The following is a 26,771-nucleotide window of genomic DNA, read 5'->3' as shown; positions in this document are numbered from 1 at the left end:
ATAATTTGAGTTTAAATGCATTACTACTGGTTGTTTCTAATGCGATTATATATATATATATCACACACTAAAACAAATGAATAACGTAATGATTTTTGTTTACTATGTATTGTGTGAATATAAGCACCAATATTGCCAAAACAAATTCCTAGTTCATGCAGCTGTACCTGGCTAATAAAGAAGAATTTAGCAATATTTTTAGAGAATTAAGCAAGCGTCCCAAAACGTTCTGTAAGCGCTGTATGTGGTCATTCCTGAGCAGGGGCTGACCTACATGGTGGCCTAGGGGGCCACTGACGACCCCCCCCCTCCCCCCCTCCCCCCCCCGGTTGAAGCTTAGCCCACCTCTGTTGCCCCCCCTGGACTGCACATGATGCCAATGGGTATGCAGCATTGGGAGACTTGGGAGAAAGTGCCCAAATTCAGTCCAACTCGATCACTACCTAATATGCACTTCACAGTAAAATGTGTTCTGCATCTAACGTTAACTAAACCATTTTTAATAGTCATTGGGCTCAATGAAAAGGAAAGCAGAAGAGTGAAAATTTCTATTTTTTTTAAGAGCCTCAGATCAAGTGATACAAGTACTGATGACTAGGGATCACTTCTGCTTCTGAAGAGATTGAGGAAAGAGCAGGTGAGGAGCCAAATGCTGCCACAGACTGTGGCTGTGAAGCATTAGCCACTGGGGGAGGATGGTCAGAAGCAAGGGAACTCTTACCGTCAGTTTTTATCATAATCTGCCAAGTGCCACCCCCAATAAAATGACTGGAACTAGATGCCCCCCAGGAGAAAAGTGCTGGCTACACCCCTGTTCCTGAGACATCTGAGGTCCAGCTGTCTGTTGGGTCAGATCCCAGAAATGAGGGAGGCTACCGGAGGCTATATTCAAAACCACTAAATGGAATATGGCATTTAGACGGCAGCGTGGAATTTTCCCAACATACTTTACTGGATGTGCCAATATATAAGCAATCTGTGACAACTATTCTTAAAGATTATATGAACAAATCAACCCATGTCACTTTTGATTTGTATATAGTCTGATGAGAACTGTGTGTGTAGCCAAATCCAGTTGTATTTAGACATAACCCAATTTTCGGGTGAGCTGTAACTCAGTTTTTATTTGGCTGTAATTATCAACATAAATGAAGGCAGAAGGAATCCTAGTTGCTCTCTCACCTTACACATCCCCTCCACAACACTGTGGCAAAATCTCCTCCAAAAGTGAAGCAAACACCAGTAAATACCCTCTCATGTGGAGCGTCGTGAGACCTGCAAATGTGTGTGAAATGGAGAGTGATGTAGGGACCTTCAGCGAGTGTCCAGCTGCCACAAGCATTTGAGAGATTGAGGCACATTGACCTCCAAATGCCTCTGTTACCACAGCTGGCACTTCTCACAGCTCACTGAAAACTTCACGTCTAGGATGATGATTCGGTAAAACTTCAGAATTCCATTTTACCACATTTATGTGACTCTCCCATCAAAGGCGGACATTACACGGTGAACCCTAAGTCCTACCTATATTGCGCTCCAGGGTCTCTCTCTCTTTTAAAGGATTATATTCATCACTGCAGCACACCATTCACCGCATGGCCCAAGTCTACAGCTATGAGAGTTAAAGTTCACTCGTGTTACTCGGAGCTCAGGTCTCCGCCGCTCCCCGCACAGCAGACAGCCTTCAGCCCATGCTGTTCCAGGCAGCACATCCCCACAGTGCCAGCTTCTGTCATTCCTGCTTCGCCGCAAAACCCATGAATCAATCAACTTGTGTGAAAATAGCAAAGCATGCAGCATTATTGGGTGTTTTTGCTCAGTTTCCAGATAGTGCTCAGATGGAATGGTGAGAATAATCAAAATCACTTGTTGACTGTACATTCACAGATGGTCCGTCTTCTGTAAACATCACCATACAGAACAGAAAAAAATTCTACGCACAATTCTGTCAGGAAACCAGTAAAAAAATTCACAAATATTGACAGCAATAAACTTCTGCTATTGGACAGGGTATAACGGGGTATTTATTGAGGCTGCCACTTTGCTCTGCCCCCTCCTCCACTTGAGAGGGCATTTCAAAGAAACCCACTTCATCCAGGCCGCAACTGCTGCCGCCAAGCTGTCAAATCACCCAGCAGGCTTTTACATAGTCCACACTAACCTAGAAGTAATAAATAATACTTATGGATCTCCAGCACATTTTGTTTACCTGGTTTCAGAAGTGGGTCAAAAAGCGCTTCCCGCCAGAGCTGCTTATTTTACCGGTGCAGTGTCTTGCTGTATTATGACTGCGCCCCAAACAGTTTAAATAACCCCCCACCTTTTCTGTTTATCAAACTGAAGCATCACTGAATGAAAAAAGCAGCAAACTTCTGCTTAAAATCCAAGACACTGTTTAAATAGCAACATGAACATGTTAAAATAAACCAAACGGAGGCACAATTCAAACAGTGGATAACACTTCTATATATGACATGACAGCTAGTTTTCCATGTTGGGTCGAGCAAAATCAGTTAAAAGGAATAATTGTTAGTTTTGTAATTCAAGTTCTTCCAGCTGATAAAAGCACGGGTTCTTATACTTACTGAGGGGTGCAAAATGTTACCCACGTGGCCAATTAAATTTTTTCAGCTGACAGAACTGATAATGTAGTCTGAAAACACCAGAACACCCAGCAGTTCTGATCCCAGGGAACCACATTCACCCTTCAAGGAGAACAAGGAACGATGGCCAAAAAAAGTGCGGAACAAATAAACAGGGATTAAAATTTGCCCAGAGAGGAAGTGCTACTGGCTGTATGCTCTGACACACTCCAATATACAGTTTTGCTTAAACATTTTTACTGTCATAGGAAGCAAAACTTTGCAGGCTTTGCAGCTTTAATAATTATTCCTTTTCAAGATTATCTACTATATGTTAAAAATCAGTTTAAAGTTTACCTCCACTGCTTTTGCATGAGCTCTGAATGTGCTCTCCAACTCAATCATTCATTTCCGTCCTTCATGTTTAAACTACTTAGACACGTTTGTGAGAAATTTAACAAAATGAGGTGGGAGGAGAAAAGCCAACAAAAGCCATTCACCTTCCGTTGTATGGAAATATTCTGGATTACAGATGATTCTGGAGCAAAAGCAAGTGGTTTGTGGCACAACTCACAGCAACACAGATTTATTTGACAGACTCTATTGGTAGATAAAGTACAGTCCAGCCAATCAGGACTTAAGCTCCTTCTTTGCATGATAAATATCAATATTTATTGGAAAAAAAAAATTAAAAATCACATCATGATTTGAAAATTTTCCAGTAATGTGTAGCAATAGTTGGCCTATTTTAAAGTAAATACTTTTTAATTTCCTGCCAACCAGATTTCACTGCATCTGTTCTTCCAACCAGAGTGTAAGTAAAGCTCGGGTCTCTTCATTTGTCCACGCATTCATTATTATTACTACTTTTTTTTTTAACTTCATTTATTGTCTCCTTTGTGTCACGATTTTTCAAAAGTGGCCTTTGTATTTTGTGTTTGCGAGGCAGATTATTTGCTTTACTAAATCGACAAATACATTTGCAAGCCCCACTGGAAATTACCCAAACACAAACGAGTACCCCAGCTGCTTTGGTACTGCTACTGGACAGGAAATTAGTGAAAAAGGACAGAACCTTTTTCAGTACCAAATCCTCAGTACTTATTGCAGTGGAAAAGTGCACTAAGACAAGAACAGCTGGGGCCCCCAAAGGACAGAGCCCAGCTCTGGCTCCCTGCTAAGCACCGCTTCCTGTGCCAAAGTTCATCTGTTTGGTATAGTTTTCCCACCGCTGATTATCAGAAAATTCCACTCCAACACTTCTGCAAAATTTTCACTTATTCCTCTTGCACAACTTAGAATGTTTCACCATTTCTTGCCTCACGCCTACTGAAATTACTATCACATTACTCTTAGAATATTACTAATGCACCATCAAAGCAAATTGAGCCATCAAAATACCTCTGATAACCACTTCTCACATGCAGAGATAATGCATCTTTAAATCATTTTAATTCAATCACATGGGGGACTTTGGAGTTAACCAAAGTTTCAGATGCATTACTACATTTTTTTTTCTGTCTCAAAAAACGTACATGACATTTTACTGAATCATACATACTTTACTAAAACATTTCTTACTCAAAAATACTACAGCAACACCATTAAGTCCGGTGTTCAATCCAGCCATTACCATAACTACGTTTTATCTTCCTGACTGAAGTGAACTTCCCGATAGTATATCTAATGAAAACAAATCATCATTTCGCATGTACTTCCAATAGTTACACCACCATATGTTCTCAGAATACAAATGCTAATTCAGATTTAGATAAATGGGCTCCCACATTCGCAACTTTGGGATCAGCTGTTGCCATCTAACTGCAGATGTTTCGCATTGTATTTTTCTCTAAAGGGTCCTGCCAACAGGAAACGATTCAGGTCACAATGATGGGCTTTGCCCCTCAAGGTGAAAAACTAGAAAGACCTGGACCTGATCCCCACTTATAACATTGAACGTTTATACATTTCGGCATTCGGTTTATACATTTCGGAAATGCGGTCACCGCTTCCGCCGCTTCCTTATCTTACACGTCAAAACGTCCAATCAAAAAACAAACTTGAGGATTCTGAAACAACGCCGATCGCAATATTTCAGGCTCCCTTTCACTCCGACAAATACAGGGACTTCCTATCCAGCTAAGGCCATTCCCAAGGGGAGTCAGGGGACGTGGGAAACTGGAGTTATGTGGATAATTGAGAGTGCTGTCCACTGTTAAACAATCAAATTCTACTGATAACAGCTTTCTGCGGTGAATCCCAAGTAACGGATTTGAAACTTTTTACCTAAATTCACAGGTACAATAGGAACTTGCGGTTTCCACAAATTAATGAAGTAAACCCAAAATTTAGGTTTCAGCAATGCAACAAGTTACTGTGGCGAGAGGAAAAAAGGCAGGAGGCAGTTTCTACCGTGAAGAAGCGCGAACCCTTTTTATTATCAAGAAAAAGGAAAGAAAGAATATCCGGGCTGCCAAGACACACGCAGCCTGGCCGAAACTCAGGCAGGAAGAAAAACAAAACTAAACAAAACAAAAAAAAACATTTCAATACTGTGAACCGCAACCCACAGCCAAATACAAAGAATCAATCATTTTTATTTCCTTAAAACATCCATCTGTACTGCGCACACTCAGTATCGGGACAGACACACAGTAGGCAGGACGCCACACTCCATAAGGCTAAAACACAGGTAAGGGCACTTCAGTCATAAAATCACGCCACTACACACAAAAGTGGAATATAGCAATACAGCACCCCATCCATCCATCCATCCATCCATCCATCCATCCATCCATCCATCTATCTATTTATTAATTAATTAACAGCGGCACAATCTATCAAACTGCACTCCCAGAAGGCACCACCGTGTTCCTCCAGTCCCCATCTCCGCAGTTAGAAAACTCCCCCCCCCCGAAAACAATCACATGCAAGCAATTGGCCATTTATAACTCCTGACCAACAATTGATCGGCAATTAATGTGTTCCTCCCAAGTCTATCACATTAGTGAGTAATTATTACCGCACAGGTATTATCTTCACATTTCCTGCATTTTGTTCGCATTTCCTTAAATTAGAAAGCGGCGTCTGGTACCACCAATGTTATACAAGAGTGACATTTATGGCCGTACACCTGAATTCGAAAATTTCAACTGGAGTGGGGAAAGTGATGTTACGTGCCGTAAGTTCGGGTTACGTGCCGTAAGGAATTTGTGCCGTAAGTTTCGGGTACGTGCCGTAAGTGTTACGTGCCGTAAGTTTAGGAGGATGCCTGCAGGTCCTCCGGACGTCCTGCCCACTCGCCGATTGGTCGCCCGCCCCCTCGACACCGCCCTCAGGACCTGACCCCGCCTCCCTTGCCCTCGGAGCCGTTTCCGGTTCACCGGCTGAAGAGTTCGCCGCTTCGTCCCTTCGTTGCCCGCTACTTGCTTCTCGCCTGCTAGCTCGCTCTCTGTTCGCTTTTGCTTTGTTTGATTGATCGTGTATGACTGTTTTGCCCTTGACTTCCGATTCTCGCCTCGCCCTTATTTGTACTTTCGCCTTTGTTTCTGATTGCTTGATTGGTTTTGAACTTTCGCCTGTGTTTCGACTTCGCCTCTCGGTTTTCCCTTTTGATACCTTTGCCTCGGCTTGGTGTTTCGTGTTTCACTAGGTGTGTAGGGAGTGTCTGCCTTTTTGTTTATTCGTTAACGTGGGGATTATTGTTTGTTTGGTCAGGGAGATAGATTTAGGCATTGTTGTTTCGTTTCACCATTTTTCTTTGTGTTCACTTAGATAGCTCAGCTTGGGTTACTCGGTAGATGTGTTTTTGTTTGTTTCTTTGGCCTTTGTCACTCCTGACGTTCGTTACACCTAGTGTTTGTACTGCGTTTGTGAAAAACTATAAAAAAACTATAAAAAAAGACTCCCTCTGTGTCCCGTGTTCCCTTCTCCTAGCCCTAGTTGTCCTGTCCTCCCCAATCCCTCCTTCCCTTTCACTTTGTTGCGGTCCAACCCTAGACTGGATCGTAACAAAATTGGGGGCTCGTCCTTTCCTTCTTTCCCTTTCGTGCTTGTCTGGCGGATTTTTTTTTGTGTGGGGGGGTGTTGTGGTGATTGCAGTAATCGTGATGGCCCAATTCGACCTTGTTGCGTTCACCCTTTACCCCACACTCGAACAATTTGATGTGTGCCGCAAGGATGATCTGCTACAGATAGCAGACTTCTTTAACATTTTGGTTCCCGCTGAGGCTTCCAAGCGGGTTGTTAAGCAAATTCTGCTCGATGAATTGGTTCAGCAAGGTATACTGCCTGAGTTGGGTGGATCCCCTAGTGTTGCTGCCACCCCGGTTCGGATGTCTGCTGTAGCGGAGGCCAGCAGCGACGATCCAGGGAGTGGACACCGCATGGATCTTGGAGATCCCCGCTCAACCAGGGAGGACCTACTGCTGACGATTAAGCTACGGGAGCTCGAGCTTGAGATTAAGAGACAGGAGTACCAGGCTCAGCTACTCCGTGTCCGGGCTATGGAGATGGAGGCTGAGAAGGAGCTGGAGTTACGTCGGATGAGCATGGGCGACCAAAAACCAATGCCTCTTCCGCGTAAGGTACCCACACCAGGTACACCTCCACCCGCAGCTCGCTCCGCCCGAGACCAGGCTGACGCCCAAGACGCTCCTAGACCCCGTCCCCGGTCTCCCTTGAGCTCGCCTGTCTCCCCGGAAATTGGTAGATCGAGCTTTGATGTGAGCCGACACATCGGTCTTGTTCCTGTGTTTCGGGAAAATGAGGTAGACGCCTACTTTTCCATTTTTGAGCGCATTGCTATGACATTGAACTGGCCCAAACACCTTTGGTCACTGTTACTGCAATGTAAGCTTGTGGGTAAGGCACAGGAAGTTTGTTCGGCTCTTGCGTTAGAGCAGAGCCTGGATTACGACATTGTGAAGGCTACTGTGCTTCGCGCTTATGAGTTAGTGCCGGAAGCTTATCGTCAGAACTTTCGAAATCTTCCCAAATCCGCCAGCCAAACATACGTGGAGTTCGCACGCGAGAAAGCCGTCTTGTTTGATAAGTGGTGCGGCGCTAGTGGTGTGTTTAACCACGACCAGCTTAAGGAACTGGTCCTGTTAGAAGAATTTAAGAACTGTGTTCCTGATCGAGTGGTAGTGTACTTGAATGAGCAAAAGGTCACTTCGCTAACTGAAGCTGCCACCCTCGCTGACGAGTTCGTTTTGACCCACAAAACGGTGTTTGCTCCGATTCCTTTGCCTCGTAAAACTCGTCCGATTGTAACCTCCCCTTCGCAAGCGTCTCCACCACCCGTGGAGAAACGCGAGTGTTTCTATTGCCACGAAGTGGGCCATATTATATCTGTTTGTCCTGTGTTAAAGCGCAAGGAAGCTCGTTCAGCAGCTAGGAAAGTAAATGTTGCTGCCTGCCCCAACAGTTCTTCGCCCTCGTCCTCTCGTATTGATGCTGCTTTCGAACCATTTGTATTTACTGGTTCGGTTTCGCTCAGTGAGATGGATGCTCGGCACCCTGTGACTATCCTGCGGGATACGGGAGCCGCTCAGTCATTCTTGGTGGAAGGAGTTATTCCCCTATGTGACAAAACGTACTGTGGTACGGATGTGTTGGTGCAGGGAATTGATTTATGTGTGGCTGGAGTTCCCCTGCACACCGTTTATCTGTGTACTCCCGATTTCTCGGGATACGTGCGAGTAGCTGTCCAGCCCCAGTTACCTGTCCCAGGCATTACGTTTATTCTTGGGAATGACATAGCGGGGAAGAGAATCGTTCCTCTACCCGAAGTCGTTCTGGACCCTGTGCTGTGTGAAAATGATGTAGCGGTGGAACACCCGACGGTGTTTCCTGCGTGTGTGCTTACTCGTGCACAGCGGCGCCAGCTTGCCGACATTGACCTCGAGGACACGTTCATGTCCGTGCCAGTGTTGGATAAACCTTCGAAGATTGAGTCTGTGACCCCGGATCCTAATAACTCTGTTACCTCCCCTGAAGTTCCGTTCTGTTTGTTTTCTTATGTTTATTTTGTGATTTTTGTTGTTTTTTGTTTGGGATCTGTGTATTTTGGTGACCCGTGTGGGTTCACTCTTGTGTGGGGGGGTGTTACGTGCCGTAAGTTCGGGTTACGTGCCGTAAGGAATTTGTGCCGTAAGTTTCGGGTACGTGCCGTAAGTGTTACGTGCCGTAAGTTTAGGAGGATGCCTGCAGGTCCTCCGGACGTCCTGCCCACTCGCCGATTGGTCGCCCGCCCCCTCGACACCGCCCTCAGGACCTGACCCCGCCTCCCTTGCCCTCGGAGCCGTTTCCGGTTCACCGGCTGAAGAGTTCGCCGCTTCGTCCCTTCGTTGCCCGCTACTTGCTTCTCGCCTGCTAGCTCGCTCTCTGTTCGCTTTTGCTTTGTTTGATTGATCGTGTATGACTGTTTTGCCCTTGACTTCCGATTCTCGCCTCGCCCTTATTTGTACTTTCGCCTTTGTTTCTGATTGCTTGATTGGTTTTGAACTTTCGCCTGTGTTTCGACTTCGCCTCTCGGTTTTCCCTTTTGATACCTTTGCCTCGGCTTGGTGTTTCGTGTTTCACTAGGTGTGTAGGGAGTGTCTGCCTTTTTGTTTATTCGTTAACGTGGGGATTATTGTTTGTTTGGTCAGGGAGATAGATTTAGGCATTGTTGTTTCGTTTCACCATTTTTCTTTGTGTTCACTTAGATAGCTCAGCTTGGGTTACTCGGTAGATGTGTTTTTGTTTGTTTCTTTGGCCTTTGTCACTCCTGACGTTCGTTACACCTAGTGTTTGTACTGCGTTTGTGAAAAACTATAAAAAAACTATAAAAAAAGACTCCCTCTGTGTCCCGTGTTCCCTTCTCCTAGCCCTAGTTGTCCTGTCCTCCCCAATCCCTCCTTCCCTTTCACTTTGTTGCGGTCCAACCCTAGACTGGATCGTAACAAAATTGGGGGCTCGTCCTTTCCTTCTTTCCCTTTCGTGCTTGTCTGGCGGATTTTTTTTTGTGTGGGGGGGTGTTGTGGTGATTGCAGTAATCGTGATGGCCCAATTCGACCTTGTTGCGTTCACCCTTTACCCCACACTCGAACAATTTGATGTGTGCCGCAAGGATGATCTGCTACAGATAGCAGACTTCTTTAACATTTTGGTTCCCGCTGAGGCTTCCAAGCGGGTTGTTAAGCAAATTCTGCTCGATGAATTGGTTCAGCAAGGTATACTGCCTGAGTTGGGTGGATCCCCTAGTGTTGCTGCCACCCCGGTTCGGATGTCTGCTGTAGCGGAGGCCAGCAGCGACGATCCAGGGAGTGGACACCGCATGGATCTTGGAGATCCCCGCTCAACCAGGGAGGACCTACTGCTGACGATTAAGCTACGGGAGCTCGAGCTTGAGATTAAGAGACAGGAGTACCAGGCTCAGCTACTCCGTGTCCGGGCTATGGAGATGGAGGCTGAGAAGGAGCTGGAGTTACGTCGGATGAGCATGGGCGACCAAAAACCAATGCCTCTTCCGCGTAAGGTACCCACACCAGGTACACCTCCACCCGCAGCTCGCTCCGCCCGAGACCAGGCTGACGCCCAAGACGCTCCTAGACCCCGTCCCCGGTCTCCCTTGAGCTCGCCTGTCTCCCCGGAAATTGGTAGATCGAGCTTTGATGTGAGCCGACACATCGGTCTTGTTCCTGTGTTTCGGGAAAATGAGGTAGACGCCTACTTTTCCATTTTTGAGCGCATTGCTATGACATTGAACTGGCCCAAACACCTTTGGTCACTGTTACTGCAATGTAAGCTTGTGGGTAAGGCACAGGAAGTTTGTTCGGCTCTTGCGTTAGAGCAGAGCCTGGATTACGACATTGTGAAGGCTACTGTGCTTCGCGCTTATGAGTTAGTGCCGGAAGCTTATCGTCAGAACTTTCGAAATCTTCCCAAATCCGCCAGCCAAACATACGTGGAGTTCGCACGCGAGAAAGCCGTCTTGTTTGATAAGTGGTGCGGCGCTAGTGGTGTGTTTAACCACGACCAGCTTAAGGAACTGGTCCTGTTAGAAGAATTTAAGAACTGTGTTCCTGATCGAGTGGTAGTGTACTTGAATGAGCAAAAGGTCACTTCGCTAACTGAAGCTGCCACCCTCGCTGACGAGTTCGTTTTGACCCACAAAACGGTGTTTGCTCCGATTCCTTTGCCTCGTAAAACTCGTCCGATTGTAACCTCCCCTTCGCAAGCGTCTCCACCACCCGTGGAGAAACGCGAGTGTTTCTATTGCCACGAAGTGGGCCATATTATATCTGTTTGTCCTGTGTTAAAGCGCAAGGAAGCTCGTTCAGCAGCTAGGAAAGTAAATGTTGCTGCCTGCCCCAACAGTTCTTCGCCCTCGTCCTCTCGTATTGATGCTGCTTTCGAACCATTTGTATTTACTGGTTCGGTTTCGCTCAGTGAGATGGATGCTCGGCACCCTGTGACTATCCTGCGGGATACGGGAGCCGCTCAGTCATTCTTGGTGGAAGGAGTTATTCCCCTATGTGACAAAACGTACTGTGGTACGGATGTGTTGGTGCAGGGAATTGATTTATGTGTGGCTGGAGTTCCCCTGCACACCGTTTATCTGTGTACTCCCGATTTCTCGGGATACGTGCGAGTAGCTGTCCAGCCCCAGTTACCTGTCCCAGGCATTACGTTTATTCTTGGGAATGACATAGCGGGGAAGAGAATCGTTCCTCTACCCGAAGTCGTTCTGGACCCTGTGCTGTGTGAAAATGATGTAGCGGTGGAACACCCGACGGTGTTTCCTGCGTGTGTGCTTACTCGTGCACAGCGGCGCCAGCTTGCCGACATTGACCTCGAGGACACGTTCATGTCCGTGCCAGTGTTGGATAAACCTTCGAAGATTGAGTCTGTGACCCCGGATCCTAATAACTCTGTTACCTCCCCTGAAGTTCCGTTCTGTTTGTTTTCTTATGTTTATTTTGTGATTTTTGTTGTTTTTTGTTTGGGATCTGTGTATTTTGGTGACCCGTGTGGGTTCACTCTTGTGTGGGGGGGTGTTACGTGCCGTAAGTTCGGGTTACGTGCCGTAAGGAATTTGTGCCGTAAGTTTCGGGTACGTGCCGTAAGTGTTACGTGCCGTAAGTTTAGGAGGATGCCTGCAGGTCCTCCGGACGTCCTGCCCACTCGCCGATTGGTCGCCCGCCCCCTCGACACCGCCCTCAGGACCTGACCCCGCCTCCCTTGCCCTCGGAGCCGTTTCCGGTTCACCGGCTGAAGAGTTCGCCGCTTCGTCCCTTCGTTGCCCGCTACTTGCTTCTCGCCTGCTAGCTCGCTCTCTGTTCGCTTTTGCTTTGTTTGATTGATCGTGTATGACTGTTTTGCCCTTGACTTCCGATTCTCGCCTCGCCCTTATTTGTACTTTCGCCTTTGTTTCTGATTGCTTGATTGGTTTTGAACTTTCGCCTGTGTTTCGACTTCGCCTCTCGGTTTTCCCTTTTGATACCTTTGCCTCGGCTTGGTGTTTCGTGTTTCACTAGGTGTGTAGGGAGTGTCTGCCTTTTTGTTTATTCGTTAACGTGGGGATTATTGTTTGTTTGGTCAGGGAGATAGATTTAGGCATTGTTGTTTCGTTTCACCATTTTTCTTTGTGTTCACTTAGATAGCTCAGCTTGGGTTACTCGGTAGATGTGTTTTTGTTTGTTTCTTTGGCCTTTGTCACTCCTGACGTTCGTTACACCTAGTGTTTGTACTGCGTTTGTGAAAAACTATAAAAAAACTATAAAAAAAGACTCCCTCTGTGTCCCGTGTTCCCTTCTCCTAGCCCTAGTTGTCCTGTCCTCCCCAATCCCTCCTTCCCTTTCACTTTGTTGCGGTCCAACCCTAGACTGGATCGTAACAGTGAGAAGATCGTCCAAGCAAGAAAACCGGTTCTACGAAGATTCTATGATCCTGTCTCACCTCACTGCGATGGCTGTTTACGGAAGCTGCTCCACCCGGTTAGCAGCACCTCTATTCACGGTATTTCAAAGGGGATGACATGGGTGTGATGAATTCATTTGATAGCCTGCTTTACCCAAATGATACGTTCTTTTGTCTCACAAATTACGTTTTTCGGAAGAAAAAGCTCACATAAAAGCAATGAAGTCCATAACAATAACAACGAAAACCAACACAAAGCAATGCTTCTTGCACGGAGCTGCGCAGACCCACTACAAAACACATAGGCTATAGCAAGGAGGTATTTCCTATTTTGAAGTGAAAATCTGTTTTCCGCTCGTACGAAAAATATGAGCCGATGTCTTTGCCCACTTATCAATACTTTAAACTTAAAGAAGAGCACATATTTAAGATTATATCCCGAAAAAAGCCGCATTTTTTTGCAGTAACATACAATCACACAAGCCAACATGCTTACCTGACTATAGTCAATAAATCCCTTCGTACAAATTCCAGCTTGATCGCCACTTTAACTTCACTTTTTCAGAAAAAAAGACAGTGCCGTGTCATTTACACTACAATAAACAATGATATATGTTTCCCCTTTCTTCTTATTAGCTTTGCAATCCGAATAGTTTTTCTTTCTCTTCTAAGGTAAAGGCGGTAACAGGACTGAATTTAATTGGCTTCCCATCCCAAGAGAGAACCCCGTCTGAGCTCACTCACAGTGGCCGCCTGTTCTCCCCTTTCCAAATCCACGATTTCCATACACCGCCCACTCTTTTTTTAGAATAGTCGAATTCAGGGCAACTTTCTTGACTGTCTTGCCATATAATTTTCGCAAAACATTCAATAATGAAATCTGAACAACTCTGCCCCTAGTTGTGAATATGTAACAAACCATTTTCAACAAGTGGCAAAATTGCACTTTTACAGCGAGTCTTGATTTCGCTTCTCCAATAGGCTAACCTGTATACTATAAAAGCGAAATCAAGGTTCTCTGTAAAAGAATTTATTCATAATCAAACATGCTTTTCTTCAATTTAGTCAGTAATACAAAAATGTAAATTCAATGTATTATAAAGTTAAAATCAATCAAGCTGGCTTGATCGTTCCAGTTACACTCTCAGAAAAATGGGTAAAAAATTGTACCTTTGCTTGTTACTGTAATTGTACCTTTTAAGGTACAGAAATGGACTCCGAGGAACACCCCAAATGTACAAACAGCATTAATGTACCATCAATGGTACAGAAATGTTCCTCAGAGTCCATTTCTGTAGGCTTATCTTACAAGGTACAATTATCTACAGCTAAGGGTACAACTGGCAGACCCTTGAGGGTACAGCCCCAGTGACAAGCAAAAGTACACTTTTTTACCCCTTTTCTGACAGTGTACGCCGAATCTTTAGTTTTAGGCGCCATCATGTGGCTCTGTAACATACTACAGTTTCAGAATTATGGGAAAAAGTCACAATAGATCAAATTTCACCGTTGTTAAATTTACCATTTGAATTCCATTAGAATACGATAATAGGTGTTATAATTGCTAAATTATAAAACAAATTAAAATGGTGTACATTGATTTAATAACCGCATCTACTAGGCCTATTTAGAAAATTCATCTGATCCTCACACAAACATACATACGAGTCGCCTACCTTTTTTGTTTTATTGACAAAATATTAGCAGTTTGAAACAATGCAATGCACATTCACATCCACTTCAGTGAAATACTGGGATGTGAAAGATAAGCCGCCAGGCAAACATAAATAAAAGTATACATTTAAACGGCTTCTGTTATATTTTATTTAGGTCTTGGAGCAGTAAAGTGCACGAGATAAGAGCAACTAAATATTTGCAAATGTTGCCCATTGGGCAAAGTGCATGTAAAACAAATGTTAGGAGGCACCCAAATAATATGCAGTATATATACACAAAGCCATGGTGCCGATTTACTAAACTGTTGCCTTTGTCGCAAAGTGTCGAAGAAGAATGGACACTAGATGGCGCACTGGCCAGCAGCGCCTTTTGGAGTGTAATAATATTGTTAATAATATTATTTCTCCACTTCTATACAAAGACTTACGGTTTGGTTTCACACGCGTAAGGCACCCTTTTAGGTATGTATTGCTATATATAAACATTTAGTCCCTTTTACATGAACATATAACAAAGGTTAAAGTGGACCTTAATTTGCAATTGGGGATAATTTAATCATGCATTAAACTACTGAAATATTTGCAGAATAATTTACACATGGCGTTGTATATTAGACTTCTAACACTAACACAAGATGGCTGTATTTGATTTAACTGAAAACATGTGCATATCAACTGACTGAAAATTGAACAAACAATCAGATTTATAGGAAATTGATTACAACACAAATTCTGTTAAGCTTTACTCACCAAGACAATTTATCCTGGGCATTGAAATATATGTTGAAAATGTTATCTCCCTTTACATTTTGTAGCATTAAATATATAAAAGGAAACACCAAAAATCAAGACAAACACTGATGATGCAAAAAAAACAAAAACACATTTAAAATGAAGTAGCAGGACTGGGCATATTTTGAGAGATGCTATACAGTTCTTGTACAGTGTTGAACAGTAAAATACCAGTATATATTTAAAAGCAAAACATAAAACATCAAATGTCTCAGAACATCTTCACTTAGTTATTGAAAGCACACATTTTAAAAGATTCATGCTGCTCTTGAATTTATATGCATTAAATATTATATTTCCAGTTCGGTTAAAAAAATAACAATTTCATGTAACCTTCCAAGCTACACAAAATGTTCTGTTCAACCCATAAAATTTAAATAAAGAATTTATAATATATTGTATTTCACTGCTAATACTAAAGAAGCCCTATGAAGCAGTTATGAATTATATAATTGAGAAGAAACATATTTTTAATGGGATTTTAAATGGTCAGCATTACACAGTGGAGTTTTTCCAGTGTTTCTCAGCTGCCATTTCAGCTACCTTTTGCCAGAATCACTGACCTCTAGTGTGCATTAAGGACCCATTCCAGTGCACTGAGATGCGAGTTGGGCCACTCAGAGGAAAGTCCCGTAAAGGAAAAGACTTGCAACCCAGGAAGCAGATTGAAATCACAGACAACCCCCATCAAATGGGGCGACACACAAACCTTCAGGCAGCGAGGGGCTTAAAACTGACAGATGGGGCAGGGCTGGGAGTGGATGTGTCACTGGAGAGGACTGCCCAGTGGGGGGGAGGGGCCGGTGGTCACACTGTGTAGTTCAGCTCGGCGTTCATTTTCGTGTACATCTCATAGATGGCGTCTACGGTGGCTGTGAAGTTGACGAGGAACTGGCGGATCTTCTCCAAGCAGTCCTCCTCCTTGACCTCCCGCCCTTTGGATAGGGCCTTCAGGAAGTCTGACTTGTAAGGTGCCGCAAGCATGGCCATCTGCATGGAAGGACACAGGGAAAATCACTCTCTGACAGAACCTGGCCGGCTCTACTGCATGTGTATATAATTATGACCTTGTTTGTGGGTCACATGTGTTTATGTGAATCGCAATGCTTGCTGCACCCACCATCCTCTGTTAAGGTGCGTCATTCTAACCAATTGATTAGCGGTTTTAGCTCATGAGGGACTTGGTGTTGTTGAAGTGTGGAACTGGAGGTATGTGATTTGCTTCCAGTTGCACAGCTCCATGGAGACATGCCTCAGATCTTTCTTGAAGACATCTTCACATCTTTAATGGCAGCAGTCAGTGCCAAACTGACATGACATCATCCTACAGCTTTGCTTACCTTGAAGAGATTTTGGACCAGCCAGCCATGGTACTTTTTCAGGGCAAACTCGTAGGCCTTAATGGCATTAACACGGATCAGGTTCGGGTTGTTTTCATCCTGTTCCCCATCAGCGATGCTCTGCAGAAGGACCTGGATGAAGCGAAGCCCCCTGGTGACAATTGGAAGTAGAAGCCATCAGCATACAGTTTGTGGAAGGCTGCGATGGACATGCTGTTTGTCCTGGGGAAGGAGAGGACTACCTCTTCAGCCACATGAGTGCCAGAGTTGCTCCCACTTTGGGCCACTGGGATCCATGCATCTCCTTCTCAGCCTCCAGTATATTCTGAAGGGTTTTGTAACGGCTTGGATTGCTGTCATAAACTGCCTTGATTTTCTGTATGGAAAGAGAATGAAAGAGAGATGTTCTTACAGGGAGGGGGAACCAAGCTTTATTGAGTGGCATTCTCGCAGTGGAGCAGCTACTGTACTTACAGTGATATTTCCCATGATGTCGGATTTAATCGGCGCAAAAACCGTAGAACCAAGGCAATCTTTGGTGAAAGAAAAGCAGCAATGTTAACGATCATTACAAGGAAACCGACCATGTTTTCATTATCAGTAGCGGTTCTGTAATAAGGTATAGCATATAATACCTGACAAGAAATATTTCAACAGCATCAACCTACAGGAAAATACGCACTGAACTCCTTAATTTGTTGTTAAGGCAGGACATTAAGAAATCTCATTAAGTCTACTCATCAATTACTCATGCCACCAAGAGAACTAAACAGATTTTTGAAAGGGCCTCTTTGCCTCATCCATTTTTCAGTGGTGCACCTTGGCACGTCGTTCAGCTTCAGCAGGTCCCATTAAGCACAGATCGGACGTTGCGCCATATTGCTACCAACACGGCTACATACTATGCAGTTGTAAGTTGGGTAAAATCTAAGACCTCCTCGCAGTTTTAATTCTGCAATTAAATGATGTTTCTTAACAAGACCAAAATGTCGCTTAAACAAATGGAGACTTGTGTGTTAATTATGCGTCAGATTTTAGTCAATGTATCTATAAAAAATAAAAATACAAACACAAATAAATGAATGTCAGACAGCCTGGCGTAAAAGTGTCCAAAAGTAGAAACCGAAGAAATGAAATGATTTACTGGGTCACCACTGGCCGCCTGAGAGCCGCAGCACAGAGGCTGCGCTGACAGCTGTCAGCTTTGACCCATCACAGCGATGTTCTTTGTCGCAGATCGACATGCTTTGTGTTTCGTGGACGGGGCATCTCTGGTTTCCAAAAAATTCCACCCCCACCCGTCAGACCTCCGCCTCCTTGCTGAATGCACCGATTATCTCAGTCCATCTTCTTCCCCTTCGCCCCCATACACAATACTGCCCCTGTTTCCAGCCCCCATGATGCGATGCACCGCTTTACACGGAAATGAGTGGTTTAATAATGCTTTGGAGTCCCACGGCTATGCAGGCTTAGTAGAAACAGTACTCAAAACTGTCATCAATTCTGCATTGTACCAATTCAGGACTGCATGCATAGTGCAGAAAACACCAAACAAGTTTTGTTGGTTACCCTGGGCTGTATGTGCTTTGTACTAAAACATTCAATTGTGCTGGACCACTCTTTACATGGCAGCATTTATATCTTGTAAACACACATGATGGTTGTTTTCCTGTAAATCAGCAAAAGCAGAAGTGAACATTTTAATAAATGGTTGCTCAAATAAATATCTTTTGATTCTTTTAGGCCTATATTTTCTTTATGAAAAAGAGTTTACTATCAAATTTCCACTATTGTTGCAAGTTTAAACAGAAGTGGCTTATTAGGATCTTGGAACACTTGACACAATACAATGAAATGGAAAGAAAGCAGACTAATTTCAACAACAGAAACCAGGGGCTCCAAGTGTTCCGGATGACGAGACGAGTAGAAAAGGTTTAATATATTAATACAGAATGAGCCACAGGAAGATGCCCCTGGTAGACCGCAAATGGGCAAAGCAATTCAACACCACACTCATCAATTTTCTCAGCTGAAATCGGGGTACCCATGAGTAAATTATGCATGTATTAAGGTTTGCTCCTTTGTTGGCAAAGAAATTGGACACCCCCCCCTGATAAGATAATGGGACATAATTGCCTGATCTTGACAGAAGTGTTTTGCCTGGACGCACGTTACTTCTGGTATTTTACAGCATTGATGTGGAGAGGAAATGAAATCAGATTCGGGATTTGTATTTAATGATTCCTCATTTCTACCTGAGTGTTACTTCCTGGCACTTTTGGAAAGCTATGATGATGACAATATTTTGTTGTCTTTTTTCTATGCAGATATATGTAACCCTAACCCCAATGCAGCCTCCAATTCCCCCAGATATGTACATTAATATACATGTAGTTTTGCTTCAGCCATTACATATCATACTTAATCACCTATTTATGTATGTAACCCAGGCACGTAGCAAAATTACTAAGGTTTGAAACACCCCCTGCCGCAAATTTGTTTGCTCTCGGCCAAGAATGAGGGGGACTCTCCACCCCCCTGGTTGCTGGATCCCCAATGAAATTTATCTCTGGCTATGGTTGTCAGGTACCCAAGACTGGTCCATCTGAATGGGCTGAAATGTGATAATTACTAGTGTCTTTGGATTGCCACTCAAGCAAGACATTCTGTGTGGTCCTGTTAAAATCTCTCATTAAACAGGGAATTACATCACTATTGCTTACTTCAAAATTCAATTCACATTGTCTAAAGAATAGCACAAGTAACAAGTAGCAAATCGGAAAAATTGCCTAATGGCTTCATTAGGCTATATTTCCCAAAAAGATTTCAGTAGGTTTGAATGTTAAAGACATCCAGAGAGGACAACTGATTCTTAGTTACTTCAAATCAAGCAACTTTTCAAATCAAACTTTTCTGTTTTTTGTACAGTTCCACATCAATACCTTAATTATCCACATTATATAATGCCTAACTTGTTTTGTAGTTACTGTATGTCAGCTTTCAGCATAAAAAGCCCATCAAAACTTTACTAGCTTTCCTTACACCTCACAAAAAAACACAGAAAACGTGAAATCAGCACTTAGTCTAGTTACAAAGGGGTAGGCTAACTACCAACATGTTAGGTGACATTGCAGGCAGTTAAAAACGTTCATAACTGAGCCAGTCTGATTTGCAGATGTTCAACCTTTATATCATCAGTTATTTAATCAGTTTCGTGCAGTAGGCTAGATTTAAAAGTGATTAATTCTTCAAATGTGGATACTGAATGTAAAAAGAGCTGCAATGGTTGTCTCAATTTTACTGATGATTTTTTATTCTAGACGCCACATTCAAATAAAGTTTTTAAACACGAATAACGGAGTTATCCAACCTGTCACGGAACACAGATGACAATGATTAATGGCTTATGTGTATGGAGTTCATATGTAGTACATTAAAATACAGTTTCATAAAATCACATACGTTTTCTCTGCATTATATTTCGCTGCCATTGCCAGTAGTTTCAGTAGTCCATTCTGTTTTAGACGGCAAAAATACAACTTAACTAATGAAAAATCCTGTCGTTAGTTAAAAAGGTTTAAAGGCTATTTAAATATGCTGTTTTGATCAGTTTAAATCAGAAAACGCAAACGCAGTGTCAACATTTATGATTCCGTTTCTGGAGAGACACTGTTTCCGTAGAACTTATTAAATTTTACAAAGTCCCGCAACTCTAGTGTCAAAAGTCCAGTATATAGAGAAACTTACCGAAGAATGGCGGAAGGTAAGAGACTGCGTCTAGAAATGCTCTAGTCTCGACTTGCTTATCGGCTGGGACCTGTTTAAACTGGTGATCCATTAAGAGAGCCATTGCTTATAGTGATCTGACTCGCTAATTGCCGAAAAATGCAAGAACTGAAGTAGTACCGATACTTTTCTCCTCCGCAATGCAAATGAGTGGACATGTGAACCACACGGAGACTTGGGTCAGCTGGTGGGTAACGAAGAGCCAATCGAGCAAAAGAGGGAGGGACAATGCCCATCATATATGAAAATGAGAACTTTTGGAGCATAACGAATCAGTTTGCATAGATCAGGCCTACCTTCTTAATCGGCTTGTTACATACAAACTTTCTGTATTCTGTAGTTTAACTGGCAGAATATGCAATTTTATCAAATTCCTATGTCTTAAGTAAATATATTTTTGCAAACTATTGTCGATCATACTTGTCTTGACTGAGTAGCTTCGTGTCAAATTCAACAAAATTAGAAATTGTAGTACGCAAAATAGCTAAACTGCTCTTGCTCTCTCTATTAATGCACGCTGTTAATCACGCAACTCCGAGTAATTACTCGACGTTTTCGTTTCATGACACATATTGGATTTCCTGAAGCACCCACCTCCTGAAACTTGTCCCTTACATTCATAGCATTGACTCAACTTTATTTTGAGTCAAAATGTGAAAGTTTGTCTAGCCGTCATTTATTATTTATATTGTGGTAATGCATAATTTATACTGTTGACAGTTGAATACACCTTGCTAGAATGGCCATAAATGGCCTGTTCTACACCCGAGACTTTGTCAGTACAATTCACAAATATATTGGGTATAATATTTTGATCTTGTTTTTCTACAGTAAAACACATTCTGATTTTTTTCCCTTCGTAAAACGGAAATGATCTAAACTAAAAACTTTTTCATCTGGCTCACTGGAAAACCTGAAAAAGTTTCAACAAGTTGCAAATACCCAATAATAAAGAAGTCCTAATTAAATATTGCGTTGATGCGTACATGTGTCAACAGAATTAGATCATTTAAAATTTATATATCTATCCATTTGCTTTTTGTGCGTATCTGCCATGTAACATAACATACTATTAGGAATCATCAAACTGCGGCTTTAATTCGCCTTCCGGGCTTTAAGACCCTCGCGGTCTGCCGTCGGGTAACCAGGAAATAAAAGGGTTACCAAGAGAAACAGGAAGTGGCTTCTGCAGAAAACTCCCCTTGATCTCAACGGAAATTTGAAAACACGGACCAGAAGACAATCCGAGCTTTGGAGCAAGAAACGCAGAAATCGCCGCTGTTTTACTGAGGAGTAAGAACAACCTAATTCTTAAGGTATTATAAAACCTGTTAATAAATATGCACATTAATCCAAAACTCGATAACTGATTAATCATGATGCTTTCTGCTGCCTAGCTACCCAAACATAGCGATATCAGGCAATGACGTCAGATGATAAACACGTTCATTCACTTCAATGTAATTTGCTGCTCGTGTTGCAGTTTTCAGTGCGAACGATGTTCTGTGCAACAATAAGAAAAACAGGAAGCGGCGAAAGGTCTTCCCCGTTTTAATGTCCCGCGATGTGGTGTGTCTTTTAGCTGCGACCCGATGGCTCTGCCGACGCTCTCCACACGCTGGGCGAGCCGGAGCCTGGAGCAGCAGATGCTTCGTCAGCGGGACCGCGAGGAGCGATGGCGGCGCCAGTGGGAGACCCATTCGCAGTACTTTAGACAGCAGGACGTCCGTAGCAGCAAGCAGGCACAGTGGAGTTCCCGGCAGTCTTTCCAGCAGAGGTAATTTACCTGATCGAGATAAGCAATGGCGAATTCGGTGGACTTCCTCACTTATCTATTACTGATGCTCAATCAGATCAAGTTTATGGTTATTTATTATTACTATTGCTATCTTTATAATAGTAATAAAATGACATTTGTGAGCAAGCAAATTACACAAAGGGCATTAAATATCGTCTCAAGGGGTCCAAGAATGAGATTGAAGTCCTCCTCATTAACCCTTGGGGTACCTGCTGACTGTCAGCATGGCAGCGTATCAGCAGGACAGTATAAAACAGGAAAAGACACGCAGCCTGGAGCAGCGGCGGGAACGGCTGCGCGAACTGCTGCAGAACGAGCGGGACCAACTGGAGGCCGAGCTGCGGGAGCTGGTTCCCGACCGCGCGGTGCAGGCCAGGCAGCTGCTGCAGAGGACAGAGGAGCTCCGCTCAGCCAGGGAAGAGCGGCAGAGGATGGTGGGCACCTGGACACACCCCAAAAACATTGGCAGCTGGAGTACAGGGGTGAGGGTGACCACATGTCACTGCTTGTGTCCCCCTTGCAGCTGGCCCAGAAACTACTGCAGGAGCACTGGAAACACAACAACCCAGAGCTACGAAAGGTCGGTGAAAGTGTACCTCGCGGCGGCCAGAGATGGCCCGTCTCCCACATTGCAACATGCTGTAAACCTGCTAGGGTTTTTTCATTAGCTCAGTGAGTGATTCCCTAAACCAGACAGCTAAAGGAGGTTTGTGGGGAGATCTAGAAATTGCAAAAATCAACTAGTTATCCATTCAGGGGAAGTTTAGTGAATCTATAGGTGTTTCTCAATACCACGAACACAAAGATCGTGCTTGTGGTCTTGGCATGACCGGTCTTGCTAACTTGCCTCCCAACAACACACTTGAGATTTGTCTGGTTTGGTGAGAATGCAACCAATGTTTGTTTGATATTTGGGGCATGGCAAGAACAAGTGTTTATTTTTTTCTATCCATGCTCTGTACCTGTCTTCTTGAGTACTGGAACTGGTTTTCAACAATGGAAGATGAGATGAAATGAGTACACGAGTATAGTCAAGTACTTATATTACGAAAGACCCTCTTTGTGTCACCACAAAGGATTGAGTTTCCATTTGGTGCTATTTTATAAGTGTTTCTGAATGGGGAAAAAACATTTCTGATGCCCCCTCTGCAGATGGAGTCGGCGTTGCACCAAGATCACGTTGTGAGCCAATGGAAAGTACAGCAGTCTGAGAAAAAGAAGGTATGAACCATTTTTTCATGCCTTGAGTTCACGTGGTGGTGTGTAGCTCTGTGGGATACAGCTCTATGGCTGTGACTGGGAGGTCGCCGCTTCAAACCCCATCGCTGGCAGTGTGATGTCACTGTTGGGGCGTTTGAGCAACTCTCTTCACCCCAGTAGCTCCAGTGACTGGCTGATGCTGTTTTCTCAATTGTTTCCTGCTTTGGACAAAAGCATTTACCAAATAAATGTCATTAATTAATGTGCCCCTGCAACAAATGTTATTAATATGTTTTAAGAGTATGTCCGAGGAGAAGACACACAAGTGAGACTGTCTTCCAGAAAGATCTGGTGATGGCACTGGACTTTGTGACAGTTCTTCCTGACCCCTTTCTTGTAAACCCGCAGCGGGAAGATGCATCACGGGAAGAGGAGCGGCGCTTTGAGAACGAGCGTGAGCGGAATCAGCAGGAGGCGCTAGAGAGGATGAGGGAGGATGAAGAGGGGAGGAAGGCACAGGCCAGACAGCGAGCTGAGGAACTCCGGCAGCAAATGAAGGAGCTGAAGCTGCGGGAGGATGAAGTGAGCCATTTGTTTGGGTTCTACATCCACAGAGGAGGGACTACTAACAGGCTTAACACTATAACAATTGAAGACGATAAAGTAACCAGTAAGAAATAGCTTTGGTCAGTCAGTGATTGGCAGTGCACAGAAGTCCCTCCAACCATCAGCTGGGCAGCCTCATCCCTCCTATCGCTGCTGTTGTGTACAAGGCAGATGACTAATAACACTGTCCCCCAGGCTAACCGGCTGAAGAAGGAACAGGAGGCTTTGCTCTCTCAGCGCTGGGAGGTGGAGAGGCTAGAGGAAGAGCGGAAGAAACAGGAGGAGAGCAGAAGGAAATATGAGCTGAGGTACAGAGGATTTTAATGCTATGTGCAGGAGCTGTGTGGGAAGTGAGCGGTTATGTTGTTGTATCTGTCAGATGGGGCGTTAATTTCGAAATTATGATCTTGCCAGGTGCTTCCTGAGCAGACAGTACCGAGCTCAGCTGAAGAGACGAGCCCAGCAAGTGCAGGAAGAGTTGGTGAGTCCATGCTGTCAGGTGACCAATCATGTGACACACACCATCACCGCTCCTGTCATGACCATCACGATTTCTGAGGTAGGAGGATGACCGGCGCATCCTGGCGGCTCTGCTGGAGGGTGAGGAGGAGGACAGGAGGCTGGCCAGCGCGCGGCGAGAGCGGGCCGTGGCTGACGCTGCCTGGATGCAGGAGGTGCTAGAGGAGCAGCTCCAGCTGGAGCAGGAGAGGGAAGCGGAGTTTGATATCCTCCACAGGTTTGTGGGGTTGACAGGGAGTGGGGGTCACCTAGACCGCTGCATCCACTGCGATGATGATGATGATGATGATGTTTATAGAGAGGAGGCCCAGAGAGTGTGGGCAATGCGTGAGGCGGAGTGGGAGAAGGAACGGAGGGCCAGGGAGCGGCTCATGCAGGAGGTGAGGATGGTGTGGGTGTGTTTGTCTTTGTGGGGAAGTCCTCCTAAACCTGATATGTGTGTCCTGTTCCACCTTAGTAAAAAGATCAGTTAATGTAGGCTTAATTTGTTGTGAAGCCATAACGACTTGTCCTGTATGGGTGTCCCCACAGGGCCTGCTTCTCAGGGGTTAATGTGTGTGCACGGTTTCTGAAGGACACTAAAACTGGGAAAAGCTGCATGCGCCCCAGATAATGGTCACCAGTGCCAGGTCAAGGCAGATCAATGACCTGCTGCTAACTGGGGAACTCGCTGGGTTGGGGGCTTTCTACTCATGGCAGGTGCTGACTGGGCGACGTCAGCAGCTGGACCAGAAAATGTTGGAGAACAGGTGGGCTCAGGAGGAGTCCCTGCGGAGGCGTGAGGAGCTGATCGAGCAGCTGGAGAAAGAGAAGGAGGCAAGATGCCAGGAACGGGAGCAGGAGAAGGAGCAGAGGACAGCACGCATGAGGGAGATTGACACTCAGGTACTGGGCACCACCACTTGGGGGTGCTGTTTCTTCACACTATTGCCCAGACCAGGGGTGGGCAATCTTATCCGCAAAGGGCCGGTGTGTATGTAGGTTTTTGGGGTAACTTGTAGGTCAGCTGCTCAAACCCAGGTGTGAGTCCTCTAATTAGTAATCTAATTAGGGAGCTGCAGCGAAAACCCACATACACCCTTTGCGGATAAGATTGCCCACCCCTGGTCCAGTGTGTTTGAGTGTGTTTTGATTTGAGTTCCTGTTGAGCTCTGCAGAGTCGCTTTAAATGTTTTTGGGTTTTATGATTTTAAATATTTGACAAATGGGATCCGAGAAGCAAAAGTGTAGCTATCTGGTTTAGTGGGACTGTGGGATTCATTGGTGATGCAACAAACTAACTGATTCACCTCAGTATGAATGTAATGACCCACTGTATCGATGGTAGTCAGTGTGCCTTTACATAAAATTTGTAGTTTTATGACGTCAAAGTATTTAGTCAATAGAAAGTCCTCTCCATCCCTTTGATCACTTTTTTGAGTACATTTTGTTTTAACGTGTGACATTTTGGTATGATACAATATCAGTTCATATCAGTCTTTTATTGCATCGTGATTGACATCTCGGCTTTGGACAGTTTTGAATAGTGTTGGGTTCAGCTTAACTTCTGCTCGGCATGTTACACATACAGGACTGAGAGGATGGGTTGGACTGTGTCTGTCCTGTAGGTGACGCAGCGGCATAAGGAGTTGAGGGAAGTTCAGCAAAGGGAGGAGCAGGAGGAGGAGAAGGAGGTGGCGGCTCAGAGGTGGAACAATGAGGAGCTTCAGCTGGAACTGGACAGGACGTCCCAGCGAGGCTTTCAGGAGAAGGTACGCGTGGTTTGCTCAGGACCACAAACCTCCATCTCTGCTCTCAGGCTGTGCTCACAGATCTGTCTGCTGTTGTAAGTTAACCTGCAGTCTTGGGTCATGTTCAGGCAGAAAAATACTAAAATGAACATCAAACAGTAACTCCCTGCTATGGTTCTTGTGGAGGTATGTAATTTTAGTCTCTTGCCCCTTCCGATTGGCTAGAAGTGAGGTACTGTAAAAGTTCCACCCCAGTCTTTTTTTTTTTGGCATGGACAAAAATTGCAAGCTGGGATTTGTTAGTCCTGTATTAATATGTAACAGCTCTAAATAGTGCCTTTGGATTTAAGCACTTGTAAGTAATGAAGACACAGTGCAAGCTCTGCTGCCATCGTGCCAGGTAGCTAAAAGGTGTGATGCCCACTGTGCTGTAAGAAGTAGCCGTTATCCAAGATAAGCAGATGTATACCGAAAACTGCACAGCAGGCAGCGACTTTGCAGCAGAGTCACTGTGCTTGGTGTCCTCTCGACATGCTTTGCTATCCTTTATTCGGAAACTACAAGTACAGAGTCACTCTGATTATCTCCTTCCTTCAGATTCACAGCCGGCCCAGATCCGCCTGGACCTGAGGACGCCATGGAGCAAAGAGATGAGGTCGTAGATTTCTTTTGGTTCAGAAACAGTTTCCTTTTTTTTTTTTTTAAGCAAACTGAACCCTGAATTATTCTGTATCTAGCTTTTTTTTTTTTTTAGCTGCAAAATGTAGTTTTAGTAAATTAAATAAAATTTGATACATATCTGTGAAAGTAGCCAATTGACTCCACAAGAACAAAAA

General features: G+C 44.3%; 3 protein-coding genes across 5 annotated transcripts in view; 1 reads left to right on the top strand and 2 right to left on the bottom strand.

Moving 5' to 3' along the window:
* Positions 1-13,439, bottom strand: part of trpv4 (transient receptor potential cation channel, subfamily V, member 4) — a 41,710-nt gene extending 28,271 nt beyond the window's left edge. The window contains exon 1 of one of the 2 annotated variants that reach the window (XM_072709037.1): positions 13,233-13,439. The gene's annotated coding sequence lies outside the window, so the exon portion shown is untranslated. Of the gene's footprint in view, positions 1-12,984 lie in introns of both variants that reach the window. The other variant, XM_072709036.1, reaches the window with a different exon arrangement.
* Positions 13,440-14,161: 722 nt separating this feature from the next.
* Positions 14,162-20,282, bottom strand: gltpa (glycolipid transfer protein a). The gene is made up of 5 exons (XM_023833392.2): positions 20,044-20,282; positions 16,771-16,829; positions 16,539-16,672; positions 16,297-16,447; positions 14,162-15,946 (listed from the first exon to the last, which is right to left on the bottom strand). Exons 1-5 carry the CDS (start codon positions 20,144-20,146, stop codon positions 15,764-15,766), a joined length of 630 nt encoding a protein of 209 aa, XP_023689160.1. The 5' UTR covers positions 20,147-20,282; the 3' UTR covers positions 14,162-15,763.
* A 980-nt stretch (positions 20,283-21,262) lies between these two features.
* tchp (trichoplein, keratin filament binding) lies at positions 21,263-26,742 on the top strand. 2 transcript variants are annotated; one of them, XM_023833365.2, is made up of 13 exons: positions 21,263-21,375; positions 21,665-21,859; positions 22,104-22,314; positions 22,404-22,460; positions 23,033-23,101; positions 23,489-23,662; positions 23,882-23,994; positions 24,101-24,167; positions 24,250-24,422; positions 24,504-24,585; positions 24,905-25,090; positions 25,813-25,956; positions 26,533-26,742. In XM_023833365.2, exons 2-13 carry the CDS (start codon positions 21,675-21,677, stop codon positions 26,563-26,565), a joined length of 1,494 nt encoding a protein of 497 aa, XP_023689133.1. In that variant the 5' UTR covers positions 21,263-21,375; positions 21,665-21,674; the 3' UTR covers positions 26,566-26,742. The 2 variants fall into 2 exon arrangements, with proteins under 2 accessions (XP_023689133.1, XP_023689132.1); XM_023833364.2 differs by having other exon boundaries at positions 21,263-21,398.
* Positions 26,743-26,771: the final 29 nt, after the last annotated feature.

Source organism: Paramormyrops kingsleyae, chromosome 2 (assembly GCF_048594095.1).
Source record: "Paramormyrops kingsleyae isolate MSU_618 chromosome 2, PKINGS_0.4, whole genome shotgun sequence".
Taxonomy (NCBI): Eukaryota; Metazoa; Chordata; class Actinopteri; order Osteoglossiformes; family Mormyridae; genus Paramormyrops; species Paramormyrops kingsleyae.
This window is presented reverse-complemented; position numbering and strand designations above follow the sequence as displayed.

Coding starts and splice junctions, on each gene's coding strand:
- tchp (XM_023833365.2), top strand. CDS start 21,675: ATGGCTCTGCCGACGCTCTCCACACGCTGGGCGAGCCGGAGCCTGGAG. Junction 24,168..24,249: donor AGCAAGTGCAGGAAGAGTTG/GTGAGTCCATGC, acceptor TTTCTGAGGTAG/GAGGATGACCGGCGCATCCT. Junction 24,423..24,503: donor GAGTTTGATATCCTCCACAG/GTTTGTGGGGTT, acceptor TGATGTTTATAG/AGAGGAGGCCCAGAGAGTGT.
- gltpa (XM_023833392.2), bottom strand. CDS start 20,146: ATGGCTCTCTTAATGGATCACCAGTTTAAACAGGTCCCAGCCGATAAG. Junction 16,830..20,043: donor TTACCTTCCGCCATTCTTCG/GTAAGTTTCTCT, acceptor CTTTCACCAAAG/ATTGCCTTGGTTCTACGGTT. Junction 16,448..16,538: donor GCACTCATGTGGCTGAAGAG/GTAGTCCTCTCC, acceptor AATTGTCACCAG/GGGGCTTCGCTTCATCCAGG.